General features: G+C 47.7%; 1 protein-coding gene across 1 annotated transcript; it reads right to left on the bottom strand.

The window, feature by feature from the left end:
* Nucleotides 1–309: 309 nt before the first annotated feature.
* On the bottom strand, nucleotides 310–973 carry C10H21orf62 (chromosome 10 C21orf62 homolog). Its single transcript, XM_038344617.2, is given in 5 exon segments — nucleotides 310–356; nucleotides 359–483; nucleotides 485–701; nucleotides 704–811; nucleotides 814–973. Coding segments are annotated over 5 exon segments (651 nt in total). The 5' UTR covers nucleotides 968–973.
* Between the last annotated feature and the right edge of the window lie 10,341 nt (nucleotides 974–11,314).

The raw sequence follows: 11,314 nt of genomic DNA, 5'->3' as shown, positions 1-11,314 counted from the left end.
CTGTATTCTGAAGAAGATCCCTTCCTTGGGGCCATGCCTATAAGCAGTTCCTGGTGTGTAGTGCTCTCTCCCCTTCTAACCTGGTGTCTCTCCACAAGCTGCCAGGTACAAAGACCTAGCTTCTAGCTGGCCCTCAGGACATAGCTCAGGAGTCAAATAGCTCCTAGCATTGAAAGTGGACCAGAGGGAACTAGCTGCTCTTAGGTGTGGCTTTGCTGTGAATGGAGGCGGAGAGAGGAAATCGGGACACCTGTCTCATGGTCTCCTTCCATCAGTTTCCAGAGTTCCCGGGCGAATGGGCACAGGATGCTAGTAAATAACCGTGACAGCGTAGCTCTTGTTGTTTAGCACGGGAAAGTTTTAAAGCAAGAAAAACCAGGAAAGGCACTGGCAAGGCCAGAAGCGCTATCAATGCTGTACGACTTTAAAAGAGCCACATCTAAGAATGAGATGGACGCATATGTTTGCCAGCCTCTGTACAAGACCTGCCTTCCCTCTGTTGTGGATGAGCAAGCTCTGCTCCCAGGAGGAATGCTTGTCCTCGGCACTGATGCGAAGCCTCTTCAGCCCACAGATAGCCAGGTACATGGTGGGGAGGGTGTAGGAACCACACAAGGAAAGCTTCAAGTCGTGGACTAGAGTGAACTTCAGCAAGTGACTCAAAGTGGATGTGTCTGTGAACCAGATGGCCAGATGGCCTGATAGCTGGTTTGCTCCACATCAAGAGGAAGGACAGATTTGCAGCTGCACATCAAGTTGGCCAAACTGTAGTCACAGTCCCTGATGTCCACAGGGCAGCTGCAGTTCCGATGGTATTTCCCTTTGTGGGAATCAGTGTGCCGTTCTGACCTTTTGTGAAGCGGCCAAGTGAAGCAATGCCTAGAGCTCCGAGCAGAAGCAGGCAGAGGCTGGAAGGTGGTGTCATTCTTGTCCAGCATGGACTGGTGTGTTCCTCTTTCTCCTTCATGAGCCAGTTCACTGGAAGTCACCTGAAAGGAAATCTGAAGCTTCGTTATCACAGCCTCCTTAGAGTGCACACCCTGCTGGAGGACCACCCCAAACCCCAGCTGTAAGCTCTCTTGTCTTGCAGTTCTAATCGAGACAGGCAGAGCTCTTATCTTGGCACTTCATGAGAAGCAGCAGCCAGACTTCTGAACTCTGCGAAGCTGAGATGTAAACCCCCCAGTGAGATGTGCTGGAAGCAAGAGTAACAAGCCAGGGGGGTGCTGGGGTGAGGTCAGCAAGGGGGCTACCACATTCTATCCGCTACAGGGAACACAGCAAGACTAACAAGCCAAGGGGGCTGGGTTGAGGTCAGCAGAGGAGCTACCACATTCTGTTCACTGCAGGGACTTGGTTCAGTGAGCACACCCTGACAACATCCAGTTGCTGCCTATCTGTACTTGTACAACCCACGCACGCTGCCTGCCCACGCATGCTGGCCATCCACCCATGCCCGCCCTCCACCCACCCACGCACACTGGCTAACCAGCACAATGAGGACAGCTGTGAAACATTTCATGGTAAACTTCCTTACAAGCTCCGCCTCGCAGCTATAATCCCTTCTCTGGTCCCACAAAGCACCTGTGTCATCGATATCTGCTTCTATCCCAGAACAAATCTTATAAATTGATTTCATCAAATAATTTATTGTGGGATCCCAAAACTAAGCTATATATAAGAACTGAAAATAAACTATGGAAGGATAATGGGAAATGTTTGTTTCTTAAATAGTAACTGAGGGGAAATGACCAACTGGCCAGGCATATAATCAATGATTGTCCCCTTTTGTGGTGTCTATAGGAAAACAAGCATTGTGGCAGAACGCATCAGGTTTTGGTTTTGCAAGAACAGTTGAAGTTTGTCCTGACTTACCTGACGATTAAAGAGAAAGCAAACGCCTGGGTTTACTGAACACCATAGGGATGGGGAGACGCTCGGTGCGTGTGACTGGGAAAATCAGGGCTGTGGGCAGGACCACTGTAAGAGGGATGGGGAAACAAGAGAAGGGTATTCTAAGGTCCCAAATGTACATCCAAAGGATATGATGACAGCAGGAAGGGGACACTGAGCGTGCAAAGTGAGGCCACAGGCACCGAGGAACTGGAAGGAGGCAAAGCTGAAATGCCAGGGCTCCGACAGACAGCACAAGTCATGGGGATAGGCATGGCTTCAGCAAAGTAAGGAACTGAAGGAGCAGTACTGGCAGCAGCTGCAACACCGCCATCCAGTCAGTTCAGCCTAGAGTTTATTAGGTGCGGGCACTTTGCTGGTGGGAACAAACACAGCCATCCAGTCAGTTCACACCTAGAGTTTATTAGGTGTGGGCACTTTGCTGGTGGGAACAAACACAGCCATCCAGTCAGTTCAGCCTAGAGTTTATTAGGTGTGGGCACTTTGCTGGTGGGAACAAACACAGCCATCCAGTCAGTTCACACCTAGAGTTTATTAGGTGTGGACACTTGGCTAGCCCTGAACAAACACAACCATCCAGTCAGTTCACGCCTAGAGTTTATTAGGTGTGGGCACTTGGCTAGCCCTGAACAAACACAGCCATCCAGTCAGTTCATGCCTAGAGTTTATTAGGTGTGGGCACTTGGCTAGCCCTGAACAAACACAGCCATCCAGTCAGTTCATGCCTAGAGTTTATTAGGTGTGGGCACTTCAAACACTGCCATCCAGCCAGTTCACACCTAGAGTTTATTAGGTGTAGGCACTTGGCTAGCCCTGAACAAACAGCCTAGACATCCGACCCTGACTCCGTAGGGTCCTGCCTTCATGGAGCTTCTGTTCCAGTGATTTCTCTTCCTTCACTGTGACATCACAGCCTGTGGCCAACCCAGACCTACATGGGTGGACCCAAAGCTGCAGCAGTGGGGAACAAGGAGGGAGCCGGGTCAGAAGTCAAGCAGGGGCTGTGTGTCAAGCCCTGGAGCAGGCCAAGCAGAAGAAGCAACTCTCCACAGAACTGTGTGCTGCCTTCCAAGCTCTCTACCCCAGGAGGAAGACGAACAGAGCCAAACTGAGAAGAGCTCCAAGAACACAAGGAGGGCTACACAGACGCAGCAGGGAGATGGACTGGCTTTCCTGGAGGACTGGATAAGCTTTTTGTAGTGTCTTGTGTTAATTTGAAGCAGGCATACGAGATTCTTAAAGAGTTTATTAAAAAGTATGAGTAACGTTCTCTGAGAAACTTGAGGAGCCAGTGTGCTCCCTGAACAAGAGCCCCACTTGGGTAATCAGCGTCAGAAGGCGGAGGTGACTGACTACCCCACTTTGTAAGGGACAGGAGGGACTTTATCAACGACAAGACCATTTTAGACAGTCAGTTGTCCCAGATTCTCTCAGGTTTCTGGGACTCCATGTCCCAGTAACCCTTTGTTCACAACACTAGACATACCGTGAATATCACTGGCGCTCTCTGCTCCCTGCCTAAAAGAGACAGTGACAGGGGCAGCGGTGGCGAGAGTCATCAGTGCACCAGCCACAGCCTGGGAGGACGTGGCTGTCATCTGTCAGGTGCCCGTACTGTGCAGGGCATGCAGGGAAGAGAAGGGACAGGAAGGGAAGAGCATGGTTGTTTGCTGGAAGATGGTCGCCGGGTGTTTCCAAGGAGATGAGACTCTCTTCACAATGGTCAGGGCCTGGTGGGCACTTAGATAGTCCCTGCCCGCTGGACCAGGGAGTCCAAAGGCCCGGATGAAGAGGCAGTTGCTGGAAGCTTCACTAAGGGTGTGCAGATTGGGACAAATGTCCTGCTAGCCACTCCATTCCATTTCGACATTTTTCTCCTTTGGTTTGCCATGGATTTCTCTCTGCATGTTTGTTACATAGACTGTGTATCCCCTAGCTTCGCTGCATGCTCACTGATTTGTGCCCATGCTATACACACAAGGGGCACAGCTACATCGCTTTGCCTGTATTGTGTGGTAGCATGCGAGGGACCTGCTGTGGCAGAGGAACAATTGCTCCATAGTGGAGCCAAGAGGAGGCGGAATACTGAGAAAAAGATGTCCTGTCAAGGTGGGCCAGAGGGTTCCAGCACAATAGGACCTCTGAGCGCTCCCTCCCCACTGCCACTCCTGCTATCACAGTCCCCATCTCCCCTTTCCTTTGATTTTCCAGATTCTTGTCATTCTATGCTAATATTATGGATGTTTTTCCTTTTTCCCCACTTTAGAAATGTTCCCCTCCTCAGTCAGAGGGAGTAGAGAGAGAGAAGAGAGGCATGTAAAAATGTGCATGTGCATGTCTGTGTGTGAATGCCATAAATTCATTGTGTATAATTAATACATACCATGTCTTATCAGAGGAACATAATTAGATTAGGAAAACACAGCCATGTAAAGTGACTTCTCTTAGGTTTCTGGGGAGTACATAGATGCAGTATTCTCTTAGACTTATGGAATAGTCTCTTAGATGTATGGGGAGTACGTAGATGCAATATTAAGCATAGCATGCTTCTTTTTGAAAAGAAAAGAAGAAATAGTCCATTCCCCAAATGTCACCTCCTCAGTGAAGCTTATTTGGCATCTTCAAACCAAGGTGTAGCTAAGCACATGCTCAATCGGCTGTACAGACAGTCACTTAGGGGTTGTGGCTTCTAGAGGGAGAGGAGCCCCGTCCCTGACGAAAGGGGCTCCCGTTTGGCTTTGTGTTTATCTAGCTCAGCCAGTTTCTGATTGGGTGGAAAAGTACAGCTCAGCAGTGTCAGCCACCGGAAGCCAGTTCAGACGACTTGAGCAAAACCAAACCTGACTTACCTGTCCGAGGAATCCTGAAAGCATTTCAGCAATCCTTGATCGTGCTGGTCAAAGCGGTAGGTACTCAAGCTTAAGTCTTCTTCCTCCGTGGGCTGGATTCTCCGACAAGCTCATACCTTCTAGGGACAAGAGGGTCTTGGCAGAGACAGGTTTCCTTCTAGCTGAGCAAACTCGAGAGGAATTTGTAATTTTAGCCTTCAAAGTCACAAGTTGAAGAGACCTCACCCCACCTCACTTCTCTCAAGTTTCCCAATAGATAGAGATGAAAAGCATCTCCCTGGGACAGGCGCTCCACCCTGGAGGCCAGGAGGAGAAGAAGGGACTGGGGAGGCAGAGACTTGGGGGAGGGGTAGAATGCAGGCTGCAAAAAGTGGTACCAGAGAAGAGCAAGGTACCAGGCCCCGTGTGCCCTCAGAACTCGTGTGTAAACCGTAAAGCTCTCAGCAAGCATTGATAAAGTGTGTGCCAGTGGTGTAGGGACACGCTCCATTCTGTGGTTCGTTGCCAAGAGTTCATGTCTCAGTGGGTCTCCAGTGTGTTGGTGGTGGAGGTGGTGGGGCCTTTTAGAGGCACAGCTGACTGGGAGATCATTAGACCACTGAGGGCATTGCTCTCAGATAAAGATGAAATTCTTGTTGGATTCTGATTGGTCCTGGTGATAATGCTGTTAGAACAACTGACCCCTGCCCCTCGCTCTGAGTTCTGGTTTTCTTTCTCACCACAGTTTATCTCTCCCACATGCTTCCACCATGGTGCCAGTTGCCATGGGGGATGCCAGTTACCATGGGGGATGCCAGTTACCATGGGGGATGCCGGTTACCATGGGGCCTTATAAGAGCTGGCACAGTGCTGTTTGTGTTTATAGCCTTCAAAACTGTAAGGTAAAGAAACTTTTTTTCTTTATTAACCTCTCAGCCTCAGATATTTCCTTATAGTAATAGAAAACAAACTAATATATTTTGTGGGATATATTTAGTATCCTCTTTATTGCATGACCTCCACAGAACCTCCTAATATTTTTGCAGTGGCACTTTGGGTACTACATTTGTGATAGACTTCTTTGCTAGCTCCCCAAATACTGGCTTTAAAACGCATTTCTTGGGGTGCTGGGTCCTATCTGTTTTCTGCTGTTATCCTCAGTACTACAGCTTAGGCGTAAATCTGAAACCTTTTGCTTCTTCCTGGAGCCCTTATCAGCCTCTTGCACTGTGTCCATTTTCTTTATGGGGTCATTTCCCTAGTTAATTTTCCATTTTTAAATAAAAATCCCTTCTGACTTCAGATTAAATACACTACCGAGTTCAGCTTTTCAGTCCCATCTGATCTTTCACTGCTGCAATGATTTGAAGGGGAGCACCGCATTTCTCCAGTCATGCTTCTGTCCTCTGTGTCCACTAAGTTTACGGAACTCAACACATCATTATTTACGACATCCCAAGTGTGTCTGGGGTGCATGGTCCAGAAGCTCTCCTCCCTCAGACATAGTTTCTTCTTATAAATGTAACTTAGCCAATTTAAGATGGTCCTCTTGGAGCCAAGGATAAGTCTGTTGTAAATGCTGGTTGTAATCTAGACTGGGAAGGAGTCTCTGTGGAATTTGCACTGAAGCAACTGATGTCCGTATCTACTTACTTCAGAAGTCTTTGCCGTCAGCCAGTTTGTCTCGTATTAGTTGCTACTGGGAGTTCTCCAGCTAAGTCTCAGTAGTACTCTGCTTTAAAACCTCACTCCTGCTTTAAAGTCTCAGATCTCAAGAGTGGACATAGTTTCCATCATTTTGATAGAAAGTTTTGGGTCTGCTGACACTATCTGAGTTTTTGTCATCCCTCTGCTTAGCTGCCTTCTGATACAGGTATATCAGAAACGCCCTCTGCCCACCAGTACCCCGGCTTTTCTTCCCCTCCTGGCACACATGTCTAAGTTTCCTTTAATGGTACGGTGCTATGCGATTGACTTCCAACCAATGGAACAGAGAAGAAATTCTGAGGAAGACCCGAGAGCTCTAGAAGATGCCAAAACTTCCAAGACAAGCTTGCGTCTCAGAATGGCTTGGGGAGGAGCACACTCCTCCTTAAATGTCACTGGGCTGTGATGTAAGGGCAGTGCTGTAACCGCGAGGGTTTGGATGTTTGTGCACAGGTGCAAATCTCAGAGCAGACATAGCACCGATGGGTGGTGCTGATGGTTACAGTCTCAAAAGACACGCCAAAGTGATGGTCAATACCAGACTAACGAATCCACTCTAATCATGGGAAGCAAGAAGAAAGAAGGTACCACACAGCCTTCGCAGGTCTTCACGTTTACAGGAACAATGCACTTCAGGAAACAGCAGCCAGGCAGCCAATGAGAAGACAAGCCTTTGGCAGCGCTGGCTAAAGATGCAGGTGAAGCATTAGGGGTGGGCACTGTCTGGATTTGGGGAAGAAAGGGAGCTGGGTTAGGAGAGGCATGCAGTGTGAAGAATAGCGGAAGTACTTGGTGTGTTCAGAGCACACATCCGATGTCCTGGGCCCATGAGCTGAGGACATACACAGGGCAAGTCTGGACAGGACCTTGCTGACCAAGCTGAGAAATTTGGGCTTTATGTTGATAGCAGTTTGGTCTCCAAACTAGTCTAAAATATAGATATGGTACTTTATTTGCAAAGACCATACACATATTGTCTACACTGTAAACAATACCCAAATAGAATTTTAAAAATTTGAGATGAGATCAAAGAAAATGAAAGTTTTCTTATCTCCATCCGTACCCCTCTGGCTTGGCCTGTACACCTTCCTCAGTGCCCACACCCTTTGGAACCTCTCTAAAAGAGGCGAACATGGACTGGTAAGGCTTGTAGCAGGGGGGAGGCCTGTGTCTAAGAAGGTATCTGAGACTACCAGTAGAGATGGAGCCAAGGGGAAAGATGTGTCCTTAGGACGGGAGTATTTTTGTACTTTTTAAGGTTTACATCTTTCCATTATTCTAACTCCTAGCTCCAGGTTCTCTAGTTAGATCTATTCCAATACCTAGGATCCTTGAGGGGTGGACAGACCCATGAGAGCAGGCTTTAGGAGGTGGGGCTGAAGACAAGGCTCCTTCCTACCATCGGCACGTGTTTGACACACCCACCTGAATGCCTCAAAAAGAACAAGTGGTGTAGGAAGAGTCCAAATGGGAACAATGGAAGTCACCTAGGTTCTCACTCTTAATATCTCAGCATAACAAGTCTCGAAATGCTACTTCTAGAGCAATGTGCCTTGCTCGCACGAGAAACTCTACTTCTATAGCCACGTGCCCTGTTCCCATGAGAAACTCTACTTTTAGAGCCACGTGCCCTGCTCCCACGAGAAAGTCTACTTCTAGAGCCATGTGCCCTGCTCCCACGAGAAACTGCTTCTAGAACCACGTGCCCTGCTCCCACGAGAAACTCTACTTCTAGAGCCACATGCCCTGCTCTCCTGTAGCTAAGAGAAGGGCAGAGTTCAATTCTCTCAGAAACAGGAGACTCTGGGAAGTTTGTTGACGGGCAGCAAGCCAAGCCATGAAAAGAGTAAAACATCTCTCGTGTCGATGTTCTTTCGCAGAAGGAGTGTATGGAAAGGGCCCTCAGACCTCAGCTGAGAGTTCAGCTGCTTCCTCTGCTAAGGGAATTAATCCAGAAACTCTTCACTTTAGCCTCAGGCGGACTTTTCAGACAAAAACAGAAAGCAAGGCCGGGCAGTGGTGGCGCACGCCTTTAATCCCAGCACTCGGGAGGCAGAGGCAGGCGGATCTCTGAGTTCGAGACCAGCCTGGTCTACAAGAGCTAGTTCCAGGACAGGACAGGCTCTAAAGCCACAGAGAAACCCTGTCTCGAAAAACCAAAAAAAAAAAAAAAAAAAACAGAAAGCAAGCAATCACATTCTTCACCAAAATATCACAAGACCAGTCTACAGGTTCCTAGGCAGTCTTCCCTGAAACCCCTTGCACCCGGCCCCCACAGTTCAAGTCACCCTCAGCACCACTGTCTTCCATGCTCCTGCTGGCACGGCCCATTAAGCCCCACTTAAAGCATTCAACTGCTTTTCTAATCCACAGTCCCCCAGTCTACATTCCTCCAAACAAAAACATGGTCTGGCCTATCACAGAAATGCCCACTCCTGGTACCTACTTATTTCTGTCTTAGGGTTTCTATTGCTCTGAAGAGACACCAATGGCCACAGCAACTCTTATGAAGGAAAATATTAAATTGAGACCGGCTTACAGTTTCAGAGGTTTAGTCCATTGTCATCACGGTGGGAAGCACAGCAGCCTGCAGGTAGACATGAGGCTGGACAGGTAGCTGAGAGTTCTACATCTTGATCCACAGAGGCCACTTCAAAGTCAGAAATAACTGGTGTGCTCGCTGCATCTTGTCCCAACTGTTTGATTCAAGAACAGGCTCATTGCAAAGCTCCCCTCTTCGCCTTATAGTTTTCAGTAACAAGTCGATTCATATTTACAACCAGTGTAGGAATAGGGAGTCTGAAACTATGGTGAGCTGACCCGAACTGAAGGAATTCATTGCCTGTTCCCATACCTATCACTTCGAACGTGTCAGCTATTTAAAGGAACTGCAGAAGAACAGTTGTCAGTAAAACACATTATTTTTTAGTTACCTTTAGTTGTTTTGAGTATGGGGATGGGGTGTCCGCCTGCAACAGTGAGTGAGGGGAGGTCAGAGAACAGCTTGGGAGAGCTGGTTCTCTCTTCCACCATGAGGGTCTGAGCGTCGACCCCAGTTTATTAGCCTTGGTGGCAAGCACTTTTAACCACTGAGTCATCTCACCAGTTCCAGAATACACAATTTCTGATCTCCTGTTCCCACCACAGTGACAGGCAAGAGTGAACAGTGGGCATCTCACCAGTTCCAGAATACACAATTTCTGATCTCCTGTTCCCACCACAGTGACGGCAAGAGTGAACAGTGGGCCCTAAAGATGCCTCTGTCCAAGTCCCTGGTACATGTGATATATAAGTTTACAGAGGGGTGACCTGTGTCCACAGCTACACCCCCTCTCCTGAATGTTCTATAGTGTCTCCAAACAGCACACCAGCCAGGGACCGAATGTTCAAACACATGAGCATGTCGGGAGGGGGGCATTTCCCATTCACACCATAGTAAATGGCAAGACAGACTTTGTAGGTAGCATTCAGTTAAGGACCTAAAGATAGGGAGCTGACCATACTCATTGGGGTCCTTAGAAAAGATTCCAGGAAGAGACAGGAAAGAAAAATATAGTGTAGAGCTGCAGGCAGGCCTGCTTTTGTATGAAAGCATCATAATGAAACTCATTTATATATAATTAATACATAATAACAACAATTAAAAAAGATTTTCTCTCTTTTACAAATCTCTAACATTTAGAGATGAACAGGAAATAGTGAAGCCTGGACATGTCATTCAGCTGTCATGTTATGCCTTTCCTAAGGTCGCTTTACAAGCGCAGGGAAGTCTCCTGGCTTTCAGGCGGCTGAAACAGCTCAGCAAGTGCTCACTGGTTCACCTGAGACAGAATTCAGGAGCAGCGTTCGTAGGACCTGAAGACGCCAGTCCTTCAGCATCTGAAACGTGGGCACCTGCAAAAGCAGGACCTGCTGCGACTGTGTGAAATGGCTGATAAAGCCAAGAAGAAGGTGCTGCCCCTCCAGAGAGCACCGTAGGATGGCGCCATTGCCACAGAAGCCGCGCTCTCCTCGGAACAGAGCTCGGCAGTTCTGTGGAACATGTTTTCTGCTGTGCAAGCTGAGTAGAAAGTGACGTGCTGCTTTCGTTACTGAGAGGAAAATATGAGGCTAAAGCTTTAGCGAATTAAAACACTAGTTTTTAGAAACTACAAAATACACGAACACTTATAAAAGAAGAGTAATCATAGAGCCTGCGGACTGGGGAAGCGGCTCAATTGATACACGCAGGAGGACTGTGAAGTTATACGGACAGTTTTTATATTTTCTCCAAAGTTTTACATTTTTCCTTTCACATCTTATTTTTTTAATTTATTTGTAACTAATTATGATTTAGATATCTATTTATTTGAGCAATTAATTTTGCTAGTTCTACGTACTGTTAAGCCAAGATAATTTAATTGCCTTACGACCTTCATTTGTGAAACCCAAGTTCATGGCACCGCACTGAGGAAACTCTGAAATGGGCCTGTAGGACGGCAAACCACGTAAGCGGTCATGGAAGAGTCACCATCGTGACAAACAGGTGTGGCGACTTTAGGCACCCCTCCCGACCCCGGCTCTTTTCCTGTCTAGCTTATGTTTTTCAAAATTCCCATAAGGAGTTAGTGTTCAGTTAATTTTTTCTTAGGTTCACTTAAGTGCAACTTTTGAAGAAGAAAGAAGATGAAAGCTCTCTCTTCCTAGAAAAGCTCAAAATGTGCCGGGCGGTGGTGGCACACGCCTTTAATTCCAGCACCTGGGAGGCAGAGGCAAGCGGATCTCTGTATTCGAGGCCAGCCTGGTCTACAAGAACTAGTTCCAGGACAGGCTTCAAAACTACAGAGAAACCCTGTCTCGAAAAACAAAACACAACAAGACAAAAA

This window comes from Arvicola amphibius, chromosome 10 (genome assembly GCF_903992535.2).
Source record: "Arvicola amphibius chromosome 10, mArvAmp1.2, whole genome shotgun sequence".
Classification (NCBI taxonomy): Eukaryota; Metazoa; Chordata; class Mammalia; order Rodentia; family Cricetidae; genus Arvicola; species Arvicola amphibius.
The sequence above is the reverse complement of the archived record's forward strand: the minus strand, read 5'-3'. Positions and strand labels throughout refer to the sequence as shown.